Raw genomic sequence first — 19556 nt, 5'->3', positions numbered from 1 at the left:
TGGGGAAGCACACAGGTGGAGCAGAAGGAAACTCCACTATTTACAGATTCTTAAGCCAACAAAAGTGCCTTCATCATTTTCTGTCTGGAAGACAGATTCAGAGAGGAAGCTCAGAGCAACAGTTCAAGACAGGCGTTTCCTATAGCCAAGTGGATAAGAGCAGCCTGCAGCCATGGGACAAGGTGAGCCAAGCCTGCTCTCCACAGGGCTTACTGGGCTCTCAGTAGCTCCTCCATCATTACATGTTTTCATTAAAAGAAGCAGGATGGTGGTGGAGGGGATGATGATGTGACCGTGACGGCAAGGTGGTAGTGGGTGCTGATGGTGGTGGAGGTGATGGCGGTAGGGCTATGGTGGGGGGATAGTAAATGGGCGCTGCTGCTGGTGGAGGGGCTGAGGTGTGGGGGCTGGTAGTGGGTACTGGTGGTACTGGAGGTAATGGTTGTGTGGCTCTGGTGGGGAGGGTAGTAGTCAGTGCTGGCAGCAGTGGAGATGACGGAGGTGGGTTATGGTGGGAAGTGGTGGTGGGTGCTGTGGTGGCGATGGTACTGGGAGCGTGGCTATGGAGTGGCAATAGAGTAGCTTGTTGGTGGTAAACTGGTCATCATCATGATGACGGCGGTAAGATGGTGATGGTGGTTAAACGGATTTATATTCTTTATCCCAGGATCATCCTAACATGGCTCTTCTCCCTGGGTTGTGGTATATCAAAGCTAAATGGGAGAGAAGGAAGGTAGGAGCCAGGGAATCCAACTAAAAGGGGCAGAGACAGACACCAAGCAAGGAAACAGGCAGCAGCAGAGAATGCAGAAATCTCAGGGGCCTCTGTTAGCACATTTACATTTACAAGTTCTCGATGTAAAGTGAGAACTGCCTGAGAGGATGTCATGATACTCACAGGCCCCCTCCTTGTAGCGTTTTTCTGGGCTGCATGGTACCACGGGTTTAATGAGCCTTTAGGTGAAAGAGCCATGTGCAATCTCATGTGAGTTGCTTCTACTCTCTGGGCCTCACTCTTCTCACCTATAAAACAAAACAATTGGACTCAGTGATTTCAAAACCAGCTCTAAAAATTGTCTGATTGTGTTCTTAGAAAAAAAATGAGTAGGGGTGAGCAAAATTCTGGATTTTATTCATTGCTTCTGGATTGGGACCAGAAAGGGGGGTTGACAATGAGAACAAGCTTCACTCTTATTAATAATAGTAACAGTCCTACTTAATGGGACTTACTATGTGTCTGACATGGTGCCAAGCGTATTATATACATTACCTCATTTGCTTTCCGCAACCCTGCAAGGAGGGATGATTGTTCTAAGGAAGAGGAAACTGAGGCTCAGAGTAGTTAAGTTACTTGCCTGAGATGGCACAGCTAGTAAGTGAGTTGAGCCAAAGATTTAAACCCTGGTCTCTGGCTCCAGCGTCTCTGCATTTACTGACGTTGTCATATTTGCCTCGTCTCCATGATTTCTTTCTTTTCACAATAGGCCTGGGGATCAAGAGCTGCGACTTCCAGGCAGCAAGAAACAATGCAGAGCACCACACCAATGACATCAGCTCCCAGCGTCTCATTGTGAGGAGGGGGCAGCCCTTCACCATCAGCCTGAACTTCTGGGCTCCAATCCGCACATATTTGCAAACCCTGAAGAAGGTAGTCCTCATTGCACAAACTGGTGAGTGGGGCAGGCCTCGACCTCTTTGGCAGCAGGACTGGGGGTTTCTTTCTCTTGCCCACCAAGGGGCACATGGCTCACACTGCACCTGGGCCTCCAGGAGTCCTGCCCACCGGCAGGGCCTGTGAGGATGAGATAATATGCATAATAAGTAGCATTTATTATGATTCAGAAGTTGCTCAGCCGCATTATCACTAAGGGGTTCCTTTGTTGCATATATAATATCAGTTTTGTAGAAAACCCTGAATGGGATTTAACCTAGGCTAAATATAACATTTAATTGCTACTACTTGCTGAATCTGTACTACATGTCAGATATTGAGCCAAGGGCTTTACATGCAATATCTCATTAAAACTTCACATCGGGGGCTTCCCTGGTGGTGCAGTGGTTAAGAATCCTCCTGCCAATGCAGGGGACACGGGTTCAAGCCCTGGTCCAGGAAGATCCCACATGCCGCGGAGCAACTAAGCCCGTGTGCCACAACTACTGAGCCTGCACTCTACAGCCTGCGGGCCACAACTACTGAGCCTGTGAGCCACAACTACTGAGCCCATGTGCCACAACTACTGAAGCCTGCACGCTTAGAGCCCACGCTCTGCAACAAGAGAAGCCACCTCAATGAGAAGCCCGCGCACTGCAACGAAGACCCAACGCAGCCAAAAATAAATAAATAAAATAAATAAATGTATTAAAAAAAAAACACCTCACATCGGCCCTATGAAAGAGGTATTATTACTACACCCATGTTATACACTATGAACCTTTTCTAGATTCGAGTCCATGAGCACTGAGGACCTGTGCTCTCCCATCACCCTTTACTGCCTCCCATTCCTGGATGGGCTGCTTTCATTCTCCTCCTAATCTAATTTTCACTTGCTCCATCTTTGTGATACTTCACTTTGTTACTCTGAGTTGTGGCAAAGGGGTCCAAATGACCAGTTCATCTCTGTGTGACTGCAGGAGAGCAGCCTTCCAAGACCAACCGGACCCAAGCCACGTTCTCAATTTCCAGTCTGGGGGACCGGAAGTGGTGGAGTGCAATGGTGGAGGAGAGAGATGACCAGTCCTGGACCATCTCTGTGACCACACCCGCAGACGCTGTCATTGGCCACTACTCACTCCTGCTGCAGGTTTCGGGCAGGAAGCAATGCCTGGGCCAGTTCACGCTGCTCTTTAACCCCTGGGGTCGAGGTGAGTTTGGACCTTGGCCAGCCTGGGCTGCAAAGGACTCAAGGCCCCGGAGCTGGGGCGCGACTGCTCCAGGCCTCAGGGCCCGGCTCCCTCTAGGGCAGCACCAGCACTCAGCTCCCGTGGTGCCTACTCCCTGGATGAATGGCCTCTCAGGCCCAGGGTCCTTTCTTGGGGTCACCTTGGAAGAAGCAGCCCAGGGCTTCCCACTGAGAGCAGAGGCTTGTCTGGTGCTGGCTCAGGCTATTTAGTCACAGGAGCTGAGACTCACTGAGATGACCCTAGGAGAACTACCCTCTATTATAACAGGACAGGGGCCAAGAGCTGGAAAGCGCTTCAGGAAAAGAGGCGACCTGAGGGAGGGGCTTCTCTGTTCCCTCCCTGGGCTCCCAAAGTCTGTCTCCAGGGTGAATCCAGGTTTTGTGGGACCTGAAGTTTATATAATTTTGGGGACCCTCTTTCAGAAAAAGAACACAGAATTTTGAATTGCTAAGGCTCCTCCCTGGGCTTATAGGGGTCTGTACTGGTGGGGGGCCCAAAGCTTCAGCTTCAACTTCACAGTAAATCTTCCTTTCTGCGCTCTCTGCTTCTCTCCACTTGTTAGTTCTGTCCTTACTACAGACTGCTGGGCTCTCTCCACACTGACCTATCCAAATATCTGCCTGGAGCAGCAAATCAAACAGCCAGCCTCCCTAGCTCAGCAGCCTCTGGGTGGACTTCCTGGGGTCAGGTGGCCTCCAGTGGCCACCTCTGGCAAAGCTCAGCTCTAGCTGTCGGGACTGTTTCATCTAGAAAAGACATCAGACATGGCTGACGTGCTCCAAACGGGAGCTAAGAGAACATTTCCTCTTCCTGCCCATTCTGAAGACTGAATCTGTCTTCCCTTTAGAATCTGCCACCCCCCGACTTTAAACCTTTGTGTTCCCTGAACGGTTGTTTGGGGGACGGGAAAAGTTTCCTCCTGCTTGCCTGTCCCTGCTACGCCAGACAAGCCTTTTCCTTTCATGGCCTCATTACGAGGCAGGGCTGGGAACAAGGGGAAGTAGAAGAAATCTTACCAGGTTCCTGCTCCCCAGTACCTGATGCCCTTTCTATATGGCACCTGAATCCCAGTGAGCTCCCTATCTCCACTTCTTTTGCCCAGGCTGGGGTTCTGCAGTACCCCCTCTTTCAGGTGGCCCTGTCTCTCCTCAGTTCAGGCCCTTTGCTTCCGCTCCAAGGGGTTTGGCAGGTTGAACAATGGATGGGAACTAGTGTCCATTGAGGTGCCCTTGCCCCATGTGGGTGAGTGTGGATTCAGGGCCCCTTCAGCTGGGGGAGGCCCCATGGCTCTCTGTACACTGAAAGACCCTCAAGCCATTTCCCTCCAAAACTGAGGCTTTAGTGTACCCGCCTCGCTGACTCTGAGCCCACAGCCAGAGCTAGACCCTGATGGCCAGAACAAAGACACAGCAAAGACAGTTCTGGGACAGTGCTTGGTTCAGAGGGAGTTCACAGTCTTGACTCAGTGCCAGGATTCCTGCCTCCATGCCTGGTTTGTAGGGACCTGTGTAGGGAAGGCCTCTCTATGGGGGTGAGGGAGGCGTGGAGGGGGGCAGTGTCTGTCTGGCCAGGAGTGAGTTGTTGGCACTGCTCACCTGGGAGGTAAGAGATTTTCAGAGGTTATCTGGGACTCAGTCTCATCTTAGCATACTTGGAGATGGGGCTTTCCTGGATTCAAAAGGAAATTTTACATCCTGTAATGAAAGAGTCCTATTCATAAGCAGGGACTTTATAAAGGGGGGAGGGGCTCCACCCAAGCAGAGAAGAGGAGGGGCTGCTACCTATGCTCTGAAAATGTACTTCCCAGAGCCTGCAGTGCCTGGGGCGAAACACCTCGGTTTAAAGTGATTTCCAAAGAAGTGATGTCCAGCTGACTTCACAGACAGTACTAAGGATGGAGGGGCAGGGGCCCAGGGCTCCTTGGGCCCATAGTTCTGTGATCTTCTGTCCCAGGTTTTTCAGGGATTCCTGATTTCTAATATGCCATCCTTCTTTTACTTTGAGTACCCTCATCCCAGTTGGATGCCTGGGGGATGGTTTGGAAATCCTCTTCTCTTTCTAGTCCCCAGGAACTAGTCTCCCACCCCCCTCTTCACCCCTAGCACCAGGCAGAGGGAGACACTTGGCAAGCAGAGCAGGTCCCTCTGCTGCTCCCAGCTTCCTAGAGTGGGTGACGGACTCCTTAAAGCCCCCACCCTCCTCATGATCCCCAGCCCAACCCTTGGATGGAGACAGCAGGAGAGGCAGCGGGGAGAGACCATAGGAGTCCCAGACCCACTCGGACACCCTGGGTGGAAACTAATGCTCTGGCTACCACTCCACACAGGCCCACTGCTGCCCCTGACCCTACTCATCTTCCCTTCGGTGCGTGCCTGTCAACACGTTTGATTGGTTTTTCTGAATCACTTTTTTTTTCGTTTGAACTTGTGAGAGAGACATAACAGGCCCCCTGGGAAGCTCCCTGGGCTGTTGCCAAATTCTCTTGGTTCAGTAGCACTCTGGCTGCAAGTATCTTCAGGAACCAGTAGGCCTTTTAAGGTTGGCTTGTTCCTGTTGGCTGGCTGACCATGAAGGCCACCGTGGCTGATCCAGGGACTCTGACCCCCCTTCCCCACTCTCACCAGAGAGGAGCCTGGATCCCAGTGTGGGGTGAAAAGAGGGGGTTCCTCCTCAGTCCCCATCAGGCCTGGAGCTGAAGAGAAGGCCTGCAGCTGAGTCTCACCTGAGCATGGAGGGCAGAGGCCTGGAGGTGGAGAGCAAGCCCAGTATCCCACAGAGCCTCATCCCTGCCTGCTTCTCTCCAGAGGATGCTGTGTTCCTGGGGAATGAAGCTCAACGCAGGGAGTACTTGCTGAACCAGAATGGCCTCATCTTCCTGGGCACGGCTGACTGCATCCAGGCTGAGCCCTGGGACTTTGGCCAGGTACGGGGGCCTCCGGGGAAGCCTGAGGGACAGTGAGTGTCCCATAACCTTCAGTACTCAGGTCAAACAGAGTGGGCAGGTCCAAAATCCCCTGGTCATGAGGCCATTTCTTTATGCAGTTTCAGCCCCGTGGTACCTCTCTTCCCTCAGAGCCACACTAGACCATCCTCCACAGCTTCCAGAGTTCTCTTCCTAAAGACGACGCAAATCAAACCTCTGTTAAATCCCCACCACCTACAGGATAAAAAACAAATCCCCTGGCTTGACACACAAGGCTCTTCACAGCCAGGCCACTGTTTTCCTTTCCCCAAGAGCCACCCCATGCTCCAGCCCCTGGCCATCCCTTGAATGTGCAGGCTGAATGTTCCCTCTGCCAGGAATACCTTCCCTCCCTTATCCCCTGGAAAACTCCTACCCATCTTTTAAGGCCCTCTGAAAGCCTCCCCCAGCCCCCAGAGGCAGAGTGACTCTCTCCAGTGTGCTCCCTGGGTTGGCATCTCTCCTAGAGCCCTGGCCGCGTTGCTGAGATCTGTAGCCTAAGCGGCCACATGTCCCCCTCCCTCCTAACCCCGGGCTCCTCAAGAGCGGGAGCTGCCGTCTAACCTGCCCCAACACAGGACTGCCCTGTCAGGGGCAGTGGGAGCAAATGACATGCAAAACGATAGAAATGAAAGGACTCGACACAGCCCTGGCGCTCAAGAGCTCACACTATCAGGAGTCAGACAGCAGAAGAGGCAAAGGGCTGGAGTGCCGGGCACAGGGACCAGGCAGCCCTGGGGACAGAGGGAAAAGCCAGAACTCCCGAGGGGGCAAGGCAGGAAGGAGTGGCGCCTGAGTCTGGAGAAGGACGAGGGGACGGGGTTGACTTGTGGGAGGAATGCCTGACCTGCACACCCGCCATCATGGCCCTGTGTGGTCCTTATAGTTCGAGGAGGATGTCATCGACCTCAGCCTGGACTTACTGAACGTGGACAAGCGGGTGGAGAAGTGGGGCAACCCCGTGCATGTGGCCCGTGTCTTGGGTGCATTGGTGAGTGAGGACAGGGTCGGGAGGGGGAGGCGATGAGAGGGCAGCCCTCTGACAGAGCTGCCTCACCTCTACGGCCCTGGCAATCTTCAAATCACAAATGGTCCCCTCCTCCCAGGGTGTGGGGGACAGTCCTTGAAGAAGGTTCTGAGCGAGGAGGGGAGGACAGTAGCATCCACAGGGGAGAGAAAAGCACAGGGAGGTGTCATCCCTCAGGACACAAGCCAGCAAGGACTGAAGCTGGCCTGGATTTCCTTGGAGTGCTCCCCCTCCCTTCCTCCCCACCCCCAGCCCAACCTGGGGGCTTAGGTCCCTGGGAGGAAGGGGGTCAGGTCCATCTTACCCAGTGTTTGCTGCTAAGGTGGTCAAAGGAATTTGTTCTCATTTCTAAATTATTCCCATGAAGGTAGCTTGGTGCTTTCCTGTTGTCCTTAAAAGTTCTCTCACAGGAATAACGTCTTCCGCGTTTCCTCATGTGGCTCCGTCCACCCCTCTGAAGAGCTGGTGAGGGACAGGGCCAGCCTGCGAGGAGGAGGAAGCTTGGGATGCGTGGGCCTCGAGGCCCCAGGTGCAAACACTTACAAGGAATGGGCGCCAGCCAGGCCAAGGAGCAACGAAGGTGCTCCCCCGAGGGGCAGCCCTCCTGCCGCTCTTGTGTCCTGAGTTTTGTTTTTCACTACGGTCCATGAACCCCTGCTTCCCGAGGACTTGTTAAAAAGGAGGATTCCCAGGAATTCCCTGGCGGTCCAGTGGTTAGGACTCAGTGCTTTCACTGCCCAGGGACACTCAGGTTTAACAAGTTCCAGGTGATTGCCCTGCAGCTGGTCTGTTCACCACGCTTGGAGAACTGTGATGAGCCCTCCTTGCCCACCCACATTTCCCCAAACAGCTGCATGTTCTCAAGGAGAAGAGTGTCCTGCCCACCCCGCAGATCCAGACCACCGAGGAAAGGGCCTTGCTGAACAAGCGCCGGGGCAGCGCGCCCATCCTGCGGCAGTGGGTCAAGGGCCGGGGGAGGCCCGTGTATGACGGTCAGGCCTGGGTGTTGGCCGCCGTTGCTTGCACAGGTACAGAGCAGGCTTGCCTGCCGCGCCCAAACGTCCCCTTGGCGTCCGTGCAGTGTCTGCCCTGCTTCTTGGGTTGCTGCTCCTCCACCCCGCAGCGCTTCCCCGCCTCCATCACACCCATAATTGCTCCCGGTGCGCCGTCTGGCCAAGAAACCAGCCACTCATCCCCCACCTCCCAACCAGCTGCAGCTCCTTTCGCCCCTTCGGCAAAGTTGGGCCCATCTGGCGAGCTCTGCTCCGAAACTCACTTCTCCCCGGAGCTTCGCCCGCCCCTGCCCCAGGAAAGCAAGCCCTGTTGTGTATCCCGTAAGCCTCCCTCCGCTGTGTACTCTGCCTGCTGTGTAACTGGTTTGTTCCTCATTTCTGGGCCTTCATATGGCCTGGATCTGGCTGGTGTCAATTCTAACTTTCCGGTGCCTGTGTCCCTTCTCTTTCCACAATGTCGCCTGGCATTTAAGATAGTGAAAGCGCCCGGTGTCCAGAGGAGACCCTGAAAACGCTAGCCGTATACCCTGCCCCCCACATCCCAGGCCTCTCTGGTGCCCTAACCCCCTGCCCCCTTCCGTGCAGTGCTGCGAGGCCTGGGAATCCCTGCCCGCGTCGTTACCACGTTCACCTCAGCCCAGGGCACTGGCGGGGGCCTGCTGGTCGATGAGTACTACAATGAGGAGGGGCTTCAGAATGGAGAAGGCCACAGAGGCAGAATCTGGTGAGAAGCCCGAAGGGGATGAGGTCCCAGACCTGGAAGGGCTCCAAGCCCGCGGGGTGTCACCCCCACCCCCAAGTGGCCCTGCTGAGAGTAGGCCTTCAAGACTCTTGAAGACAGGATGCTGATGGTCAGGGGGAGTTGTGGAGTGCACGCCCCTTCCCAGGAGTGTTGCAACCACTTTTATGCAGCATCCGCCTATCCCCCTAGTAACAGCTCTGTCATTTCTAGGACCGCTTCGGGACTCTTTTTTTCCCCACTTGAATTGTTTCCTTTGCTACCTTCAGGATCTTCCAGACTTCCACCGAGTGCTGGATGGCCCGGCCTGCTCTGCCCCAGGGTTATGACGGATGGCAGATTCTGTACCCAAGTGCTCCTAATGGAGGTGGAGGTAAAGCCTGGGCATGGGCCCAGGACTGCCCTGGGCTGCACAGAGCTGCATGAGGACAAGGAGTCCTTCGGAGAGGAAACAGGGGCAGCAGGTGGTCCAAAGGGGGTCTGCATCCCCTAAAACAGGAGAAGCGCCAGGAATGATAGTGGCCAGCAGAATGCTGACCTGATGCCCGCAGGCTCAAGGGAACAAAGGCGTTAGCCATCTTGGCCCCAAGGTCTCAGGGAGACTAGCCCCCCTCAGGGCAACAGGTGAGGGAGCTGAGTCTCATGGAAGGGCAGAGGTCTTAAGACAGCTTGTAGAGTGGGACTTCTGGGGTTCTGGATGTGGATGAAGAGGATATCAGGATAGGCTCAAGCTCAGAAAAGGAATCTTCAGGAGTTATAAAAGGATGGCTCTTCCTTTCCCAGGAACAGAACTGTCACAGAGCCTGGCACATAGGAAGTGCTCAGCAAAGGCAACCTATTCCTATCATGTCTGTAGTCAAGCTGGCTTAGGAACTCCCGTGTACTCTGTACCTCTGAGGTTATTACCCATCCAGTTTCTGAGAGGGCTCCTGCCATAGGCCATGACCAAAAAGTGTTGTCACTAAATAGTGAGTTTCACCTCAGCAGTGCCCTCTCAGAAACCCTGCCTAGTGCCCACCTCTGACCTTGATCCCAGGGGAGGGATATAGTGCCCACCTCTGACCTTGATCCCAGGGGAGGGACATAGTGCCCACCTCTGACCTTGATCCCAGGGGAGGGACAACAGGGCATAGGATGAGGACTGCTGTTGTGCAGCTCTGACCCAAGCTGAGGTCTGGGCGTGGTTCCTCTCGCTCACCGACTTTTCTCTCCCCCAGTCCTGGAGGCCTGTGATCTGGTCCCAGTCAAAGCGGTCAAGGAGGGGACGCTGGGGCTGACCCCTGCAGTATCAGACATTTTTGCCTCGATAAATGCCTCGTGTGTGGTCTGGAAGTGCCATGAGGATGGGACACTGGAGCTGACCGACTCCAACACTAAGTATGTTGGCAACAGCATCAGCACCAAGGGTGTGGATTGTGACCGCCGTGAGGACATCACGCAGAACTACAAGTATCCTGAAGGTACTGGGCAGAGGAGGGCCCCGCAACAGCAACAGGAGGCAGAGCGTGCGCCAGGCACACGCAGGCCAAAGAGAGGGCCTTTCCCCACCATCTGAAACAGGATTTCTCAGCCCTGTTTGATATCATTCACACTTTGGACTGGCTAACTTCCTTGTGGAGGGCTGTGCACCACAGGACATTCAGCAGCATTCCTGGCCTCTATCCACTAGATGCCGACCCCTCCTCAACCACTGCCACCAGTTGTGACAACCAGAAATGTCTCCCAACATTTCCAGATGTCCTCTGGGGGCACAACTGCCCCCAGTTAAGAACCACTGCTATACAACAGCACAGTTAATAGCAAGCCCAGCTGCCAAGAGATGTTCTCTCTCTTCTGCTCTCCTTCAACACCCCTCCAACCTGATTTGGAGCCCACCACTGCACTGTCCACCCATTTATCCAGACAAGAAGGCTTGCACTGTCCTTGAGTCTCCCCCATGACCACCCCACTGTACTCTCACACCCATCACCTCATCTCCTTCCCCATTGCCTGTAGGTCATCCAGGGCCTCATCATCTCTCGTCTAAAGTATTGCAGCAGCCTCCTAACTAGACCCCCGCCTTCAGTCTCCCCATCATTATTCCATTTTCAACTTACAGTTTCCAGAATGAGCTTCCCAAGACACAAATATAATTATGTTACAGAATATTCCTGTTCCAGAATATTCCATGGCCTCCATTGCCCTTGGAATAAGTCCAAACTTCTTCACTTAGGAAGATTCAAGTCCCTGCAACTTGTACAAAAACTAGCTCTCTCACCGTTCAAGGGGCAGATTCATAGCACTTGAAGAACTTGATCCCTGAGTGGCTTGGAAGAGATACACTGTATCTGTGATGGGTCTAACACATCTTTTTTTAGCTAAATACGGACCTAGAGGTTTGCAAAGCTCTTGTGGCTTTGGCATTTGAGCAGCAGCGGGGAAATGAACCTTAATCCTGGGCTGCTATTAGAAGGGTCTACACCTGCTAGGTAAGAGGCTTGCTTTGTTTATTCCATTCTTCAGGATCTCTTCAAGAAAAAGAGGTGCTGGAGAAGGTCCAGGAAAACAGAATGAAACATGGGAAAGACGATGGCATCCATCCTCCCAGTCTCGAGACTGATGATCCTCTACATTTCTTCTTGGAAGCACCCAGCTCCCTAGCCCTGGGAGGGGATGCCCGGTTCTCTGTGAACTTGTTAAACCCTAGTGACCATGACAAAGAAGTGCAGCTGGCCGTTGGGCTGCAGGCAGTGTACTACAATGGTGTCCTTGCTGCCAAGCTCTGGACGAAGAAGCTTGTCCTTACACTCAGTGCCAACTCAGGTAACTCTCTACGGCCCCCCCTCCCCAGACACTCCACACACCCAGCTCCCACCCTGGGCAGGCAGCAGCTTTATAGCACCCCCTGCAGATCTGAAGAGATAGCATCCAGCCCCTGGTGTGCCCTCTCTCTCTTTTTCTCTCTCTCTCTTTCTCATTCAACACATATTTATTGAGCTTCACACAGGGAAAAAACCCCACAATTCTGATTGCAGTTATATAAGCAAACAGACAGTGTAAGAAGCAGTGTAAGAAGTGTTTGATGAGGTAAACAGAGCACAATGGCGGGTTAGCGTCTTACCCAGGCTGGAGCAGGCTGCCCCCAGGTAAATCGGGCTGCCCTCGGTCTTGAAGGTTGAGAAGGACAGTGTCAGACAGAAAAGTGGGTCATGGGCATTCCAGGAAGAAGGGACATATGCTCAGGTTCTTCCTCCTCCTTCAGATTCTTATTTAATTGATTTGGGATGGGATCCAGGCACTGGTATTTTTTCAGAGCTCCCTGGGTTATTCTAGGGTTGAAATTCCCTGGACTATAGCAGTTGTTCTCCGACTTTGCTGCCTATCAGAACCACCTGGGGGAACTTTGATGCTCAGCCTGCACCCCAGACCAATTAAGTCAGAAACTCTATGGTTTGGCCCAAACATCAAAAACAATTTAAAGTCCTTGGGTGATTCCGATGTGTAGGCAAAGAGAATCAGTGGAATAGTGCTTGTCTACATGATTGCAGCAGCCTCCTGACCGGTCCCCCTGCCTCCACTCCCTCCACCCTGTTCCCTTCCCAAGGGAGGGAGGGATGGAGTGGGGGAGTGGTGTGAGAGCTGGACAAGGCCAGATCATGAAAGGGCCTGTAGATCCTGCTGAGGAGTTTGGGTTTTGTTCTCTGGGCAGTGGGGAGCTGGTGGCAGGTTTTAACCAGGGGAGTCAATGTGATCAGAAATTCATTTTAAAAAAAGAACTTTGGGCAGAATGGAATGGAAGGGGTTGTATTAGAGTCATGGTTCTCAACCTTGGCTGCACGTTGAATCCCCTGGGGAATTTTAAAAATACTGATGCTTGGGCCTCACCGTCAGAGTCTGTTGTAATTGATTTGGGGTGTGGCCTGGCACTGGGATTGTTTTATAAAGCTTCCCATATGATTCTAATGTACATCCAATGTCGACAACCACTGGATTAGAGGTTGGAAGGTTTTGTAATAAGCCAAGAAATGAAGGACAAACTAAACAAGCAGCACTTTTCAAATGAAGTCATATTGAAGAGGTGGGCTAGATAGAACTCGTGTATGTGGGGAGAGGGCGCTTCCAGTTTGGGTGAGCCTCTAGAATAGGGCAAATGGGGAAGAGCAGGTTTGGGGAGAAAGATGTTAAGTTCTGTTTGTGGCATGTTGGATTTGAAAGCCCGTAAGACATCCAAGCTGTGAGACGGCCAGTAGGCAGCTGGAAACCTAAACCTGGTATGCAAGATAAAGGCCTGGATGGGGGTAGGGGGAGTGGGAGAGGACTGGGAAAAGACGAGAGGGTGAGGAGGAAACCCAGGCAGCACCAGCATGTTGGGGTGCAGGGGGCAGTCAGGGAAGGAGCAGAGTGAGAGACTGAGAAGTGAAAGAGAGGATGGGGGCACAAAGCAAGGTCAGCAGAGAGGCCATGAGAGGTCAGGGCTGAAAAGCATCCACTGACAGAGTGGTCTGACAGAGAAGCAATGGCAAAGACCAGGTTCCTGGGGCTTAAACAGATTGAGAGTTGAGGAAGTGAGACAAGGTGTGCGGTCCTTCCTGGAAGAATGGATGGAAAAAGAAGGGAGACCGGGTGGTAGTCAGCCAGGGACACTGGGGAGGAGGGTATTCTTTGTTTTCTTTTAAGATGAGAAACAGCAGAATCCGCTTACAGGCTGAGGAAGAATCAGCAGAGAGAAAGAGACGGAAACCTCAGGAGAGATGGGTTATAATTGATGGTGCAACCCTTGGGGAAATGACAGGCAACTAGAATAATTATAGCTCACATTTATCGAGCACTTATTTTTGGCAAACATGGTGTTAAGTGTTCTATACGCATCATCTCATTTATCCTCATAACGACCTTATGAGGCAGGCACCATTGTTATCCCACTTTACAGATGAGGAGACCGAGACACAGAGGGTTAAATAATTTGCCCAAAGTTACACAGCTAAGCAGCGGTGGGGTCAGGGTGGGGCACTGATTTAAAAAGCAAAGGACTGGACTTGGGCAGGGGGGATGCCTGACCCTCCGGGGGGCTGGGGGGGTGGTTAACAGCAGGGGTAGATGTCTATGCCTGTAGGTTGAGAATGAGAACGTGAGCTCCAGAGGCTTCCTCAAGGACGAAGGATGGCTTCATCTTCTCTGCAAAAGGGAAAGAGCAGAAGCAGAGAAGGGGAGGGGACTAAGCATACTTATATTCAGCCACGGCTGGGTGGCAGGTCTGAGACCAGCACTTAATGACTGTCTCGTGAACCACAAGCCGTCCCGCCAGGTAGGCGTTATTATTAGACAAGGAAACAGGCTCCAAGAGCTTCACTTGTTCTAGTTCACAGGGGCCCTTTCCCCAGCCCTGTGGAGGTGGTCCATCAAGAGTGTTAGTGGCGGTGGTGATGGTGGTCATGGGTGGGTTCTTGACCGAGTTCAATTCTGAAATTGCTGAGAGGAATGAGGCATCTTTCTGGCTTCAGTGAGGTCCCGACTCCTTTGCGTTGTGTGCGAAACTACTGCTTGTTTCCAGGGCGCATGCACTCACCCCTGGGCGTTGACTCCACCTGTCATATGTTTCAGCTGAGAAAATCTCCACCTTCCTGTCCTTCTCCAATTTTAAACAAAACCCGCCAGAGAATAGTTTCCTCAGACTCACCGCTATGGCAACACACTGCAGCCCTTCCTGCTTTGCTCAGCAAGACATCGCCATTTGCAGACCACACCTTGCCATCGAGGTAGGCACCAGTCCTTCCCCATATCACTGGCGTTTGCCGCTACTCAGGTCCCCGTTTCAGAAGGCACCGAGCCCCTCAAGCGTCAGAGCAGGTGACCGTGCTGAAGAACTACCAGGAAACGCTGGGTTGAGTGCTCCTTCTCTCGAAAGAGATGGTTTCTTATACATGCTATTAAGGTTTAAATCTTCCAACTTTAGTTCAGATTAAGTAAAGTTTTCTAAAACTGGGATCTTCCCAGTTGCTGCCTCCATACTTACAGAGATAATAACAGCCTATGTTTATTTAGCACTTTGTACATGTGCCAATGTATTTTCACCTCTTTTACTTCTTTTAATACAAAAGCCCCGGGAGGTGGAATTGTTCCCATTGTTCAGAAGAGGAAACAGTCCCAGAGAGCATCATGCCCACAGTCATAAGAACAGGACATTTTAGAGGCTTAGGGCTCTTGGTCCAGTCCTCTTTCCACATGTCTACCCAGACCAAAACGAATGTGACCTGGTCTCTGCCCTGGAGGAGGTTATTACAGTTGGGCAAGGGAGACACAACGTGCGGTCTTTTATGTCAGAGCTTTAGGAGAAGTACAAAATTGCTCTGGGACAAGTGAAGTAAAGGGGATTAATTCCAGCTGGTGGGTTTGGGGAAGACTTCATGGAGGACGTGGCATTTGTGTTGGGCCTTGAAAAATGGGTAAGCTTTCAGTGCAGAGGTGGGGGAAGGCCGTTGCAGACAGAAGGCTGAGTAAAGAGGCCCAAAGGAGGGGAGCCTGAGGGGTGCGTTGAGGCTGTGAAAGTGCCTGAAGAGACTGGGGTGTCTTGCAGTCAGGGGAGGAACAAATGAGCCTGCGGGTAGATTGGGGGCAGATCAGGAAGGGCTCAATGCCAACCGAAGCTGGATTCTGAGGACAATGGGAAACCCTCCAAAGTTTCTAAGTGAGGGAAAGGCACCATCAGAGGTTGTCAGTGATGGCTCAAGGGTGAGAGTAAATGCAGGAAGAGCAGGTAGAGGGGTGGGGAAGTCAGCTGTGGAGTTTGGGTGAGGATGGCAGAGCTAGGAGAGTAAGTGAGGAGGCTTCAGGGAGGGTGGCCAGGAGGGGAAGGAGTGACTGCATCTCCCACAGATGCCAGAGACAGCAGAGCGGCATCAGCCCCTCACGGCCTCAGTCAGCATCCATAACTCCTTAGATGCTCCCATGAAGGGCTGTGTGATCTCCATCTTCGGAAGGGGACTCATTCACAGAGAGAAGAGCTACAGGTAAGAGACCGCAAGCTTCTCAACCCACAAAAAACATCTCAACTGGTCAGAAAGGCAGGAACCCAAGATCGATGACTGTCTTTTTGCTTTGTCTATGGAGACAGAGCAAACACTTGCCAGAGTTGAACTAAAGGATTAGGGTCTCTCTCATCCTGGGGCCACCAATGTGGGTACAGGAGTGACGGAGGAGGCTCTGTGCCTCTCGGGCACCTGACGCTGGCCGCGGCCCTGGTCACACAGGGAGAGCCTGGGTATTGCTGGTGGATGCAGGCGAGGGGGTTAGGGCTGGGGGGGAGGGAAAGCCACAGGGAGGGTAGGCTGCCTCTCAGTGAAGCCAGAGAGCTGCACTCTACTAGTGACACCACAATACAGAATTTTGTTTATTTACGCATTCTCTTTTACTCCTATTCCCTACCCCCATTCCCACTACCACTCTTCATATCCTTTTTTTAGTATGTATAAAATGAGTACTGTTGCTTCATGAGTACTGTATTTTTAACTTACGTAAATGGTGTTACGTCTAATTCTTTTTCTTGCTTTTCACTCAGAACTATGTTTTTACAATTCATCCACATGTCAAGTCCATTGCTTCTGCTGCATATTACTCCACCGTGTACACCCCCCACTTCCTACCACGCCACTCCACAGCGCCTCCAACTCTCGGACACTACAAATATATGTCCCCTTACATACTCGCTTGAAAATTTGTGGGAGGTGGGGGGAAATACACGCAGGAATGGAGTTGCTGAGACATAGGATATGACCTGGTTTGACCACGTGCTATCAGATTGGCTTGCATAATGGCTGCAAGAGTCTACAACTCCCTCAAGCAGTACTTGACAGTTTCTATCTTCCTACCACTCCTCCACTCTTGGCAATACCCAGCTTTCTCTTTTTTTCCAGTCTAACAGGATAAGGTAATATCTCATTATTGTTTTAATTTGCAACTCTTCATATGTTTATTAGCCTTTTCCATTTCCTCCTCTGTATAGTTTGTTTTTAACTTTGCCCACTTTTCTTTTGGTGTTCCTGCCTTTTTTCCTTGTTGATTTGTGTGTACGTGTGTGTGTGTGTGTGTGTGTGTGTGTGTATACACAAACCCTGTATAGATTAGTGCCTTGTTGGTTTTAGATGTTATATCTTCGTTCATTATTGCTCCTTCTCTCATGATGTCCACGGCATCCTCTGCTGAATACATACAGAGTTCACAATGCCTACTCCTACCACCCCTGAGGTCCCTGACAAGTTGTCTGGTTGTTGAGCCACTGCCTCAGCCTCAAGAAACTCAGTGGGCCAGTCTTGCCCATAAGTTGAGAGGAGGGACTACCAACATTTAACCAGACTTCTGTGTTCTCCCAGCTCAATTGTGGGGCAAAGCTCCTCAAAAAAATCTGCACCATTCCCTCAGTCAACATAAGAAGGTCCACAGGCAGACCAGAAGGTTGCTGATAGGGCTCCAAAACACCACCTGTTGACATACTTTCATCTCAATATGCCCACTGGACCCACTGCAGTTAGCAACGAGGGTTCCAAAACAGCCTTCCCCAACATACTATTACTAAGAACGGGACCAGACTGAAGTCACAGGTGATAAAAGAAACAACAGATGCAGCTTGGAATCCCTTAGAATAGGATGTTTCTCTTCTCAAACATACAACTGCTCACCATAGGAGGCTCCTGCCTTCCATCCCCTTCAAAGCTCCTCTGTTTCAACAGCAAGGTACTTGGATGTTTATTTCTTCAGAGTCCACCTCTTTAAGCAGGTAAGGATCACAGTCACTGGGACCAGCAAAGCAATGACCCTGGGACAGAACTAGCAGCTGCCTTTTCCTTTATTTCAGATTAAGTTCGGTGCAGTCCAGAAACACCTTGTGCACCCAACTCGAGTTCACACCAATGCGGGTGGGGCTCCAGAGGCTCACTGTGGAAATGGACTGCGACATGTTCCAGAACCTAACCAACTTCAGAAGTGTCACTGTGGTAGCCCCTGGAACTCCGGCTTAAACTTCCAGCTCCAGCATCACTCTCCCCAACCACCCCCTTGAATCTACAATCTAACACCGAACATGCTGGGAAGAGAAACTCTGCTTATCAGACGAGTGGATCTCTGTTCAGGTTGAGCAGAAGAGTGACCAAGAACAAAACCAGACTCCCAGAAATCAACAGAAAAGACGTTCATTCATTTCTGTCACCCCAGCTCAAGGCACCCATGAAGACTAGTTGGCTTAGAACACAAACTACTGGGCTTGAGGAATAAAAAGAAGCCTTTGTAGAGGTACTCAGATAAGTAAATTCAGATTTTTTGAGTCCAGGGTTCTTCATAACCATTTACTGTTCACTAATACATACATTAATTTATAAAGGAAAAGAACCTAACAACATTTAAATCATTCTTGTATTTCTGACGAAATGGGACAATATTAGCTAAAAATACGATTTTTAGGTAATCCTAAGATTACACTGACCAGTGCCATCCCTGACCATTATCCTTAAAGATCCAAAGATGACTGAAGAAAGTTATAAAACACACAGCATGAGACCTGAGCACAGAATGATCTTCTAGATTCAGCTACAGATAAGTCCTTATTAGAGTTAAATATTACTAAATATTAAATATCCCACAATTAAGTCTGATGTTAATAACATAAATTTGGTCCAGTAGAGAAATACACAATTATTAAGTATAAAGAAAATAGGACCTATTTAAAAAAAAAAAAAAGAAAATAGGACCTATAAAGAAAGATAAAAGAACTGGACTCCTTTTGTACAAAGTTACAAGTTTTTTTGTTTGCTTACATTTTGTTGCTTTGATACTGTTTGATTTTAGTTCCTTTTCCTTGTAACACTTTCTAAAAGTACAGAATGGCACTTTATAAAAGTAAATTAAAACTCTTAAAAAAATAAAATAAAATACTCTTGACTCAAGGAATTTCGACCCCAAGTACACACTAGTCTCTCAAAAGAATGGCTGCTGGACTTGGAGGGTACTATGCTAAGTGAAATAAGTCAGAGAACTATAAATACTGTATGATATCACTTATATGTGGAATCTAAAAAATACAACAAACTAGTGAAGATAACAAAGAAGGGGTGGTGGGAATTAAAAAAAAAGGACAGGGGCTTCCCTGGTGGCGCAGTGGTTGAGAATCTGCCTGCTAATGCAGGGGACACGGGTTCGAGCCCTGGTCTGGGAGGATCCCACATGCCGCGGAGCAACTGGGCCCGTGAGCCACAACTGCTGAGCCTGCGCGTCTGGAGCCTGTGCCCCGCAACGGGAGGGGCCGCGATAGTGAAAGGCCCGCGCACCGCGATGAAGAGCGGTCCCCGCACCGCGATGAAGAGTGGCCCCCGCTTGCCGCAACTGGAGAAAGCCCTCGCACGAACCGAAGACCCAGCACAGCCAAAAATAAAATAAATAAATAAATAAATAAAGTAGCTATTAAAAAAAAAAAAAATGGATTTAAAAAAAAAAAAAAAAAAAAAAAAGGACAGCTGCTGTTGCTGATTATACCTAAAGAGACCATGGGGACATCAGAAGGGCAGATGTGATGAAGTACATCTATACAAGACAAAGGACCAGCAATAGAAATGTGGAGACCTGTAGTACGTACATAAGGCCTAAGTCAGGTCACCAGAATATACATCACTGTATACCCTGTTTTCTAAGATATGACCTTCCAGGTTTACCTTGCTTTCCAAGATGTGATCTTCCAGACTGATGCAAAAATATAATTAACTGGCGATGGTTTTGCAAAAGGATTAACTGAAGAGGCCCTTAATATTATATAAACTCTCTTATACATTTAAAATTTTTTGATTTGTAAAAATTTTGTACTTACATTTGGGGATACGTAATACAAAATAGAGAACAACAATACAAGTATGTATAAGGAAAACAACCCTGTTCGATAAGGTGAACAAACCTAAC

At 50.7% G+C, this 19556-nt stretch overlaps 1 protein-coding gene across 1 annotated transcript; it reads left to right on the top strand.

Annotated features, from left to right (window-relative positions):
- Nucleotides 1-41: 41 nt before the first annotated feature.
- Nucleotides 42-19083, top strand: EPB42 (erythrocyte membrane protein band 4.2). Its single transcript, XM_082449927.1, is given in 14 exon segments — nt 42-266; nt 269-271; nt 1485-1670; nt 2632-2862; nt 5706-5824; nt 6750-6854; nt 7741-7918; nt 8489-8627; nt 8912-9015; nt 9860-10102; nt 11145-11444; nt 14223-14377; nt 15495-15628; nt 17470-19083. Coding segments are annotated over 14 exon segments (2154 nt in total). The 5' UTR covers nt 42-172; the 3' UTR covers nt 17633-19083.
- Nucleotides 19084-19556: the final 473 nt, after the last annotated feature.

The sequence above is a fragment of the Balaenoptera physalus genome (genome assembly GCF_965194825.1).
Source record: "Balaenoptera physalus genome assembly, chromosome: 2".
In the NCBI taxonomy this organism is placed as follows: Eukaryota; Metazoa; Chordata; class Mammalia; order Artiodactyla; family Balaenopteridae; genus Balaenoptera; species Balaenoptera physalus.
The sequence above is the reverse complement of the archived record's forward strand: the minus strand, read 5'-3'. Positions and strand labels throughout refer to the sequence as shown.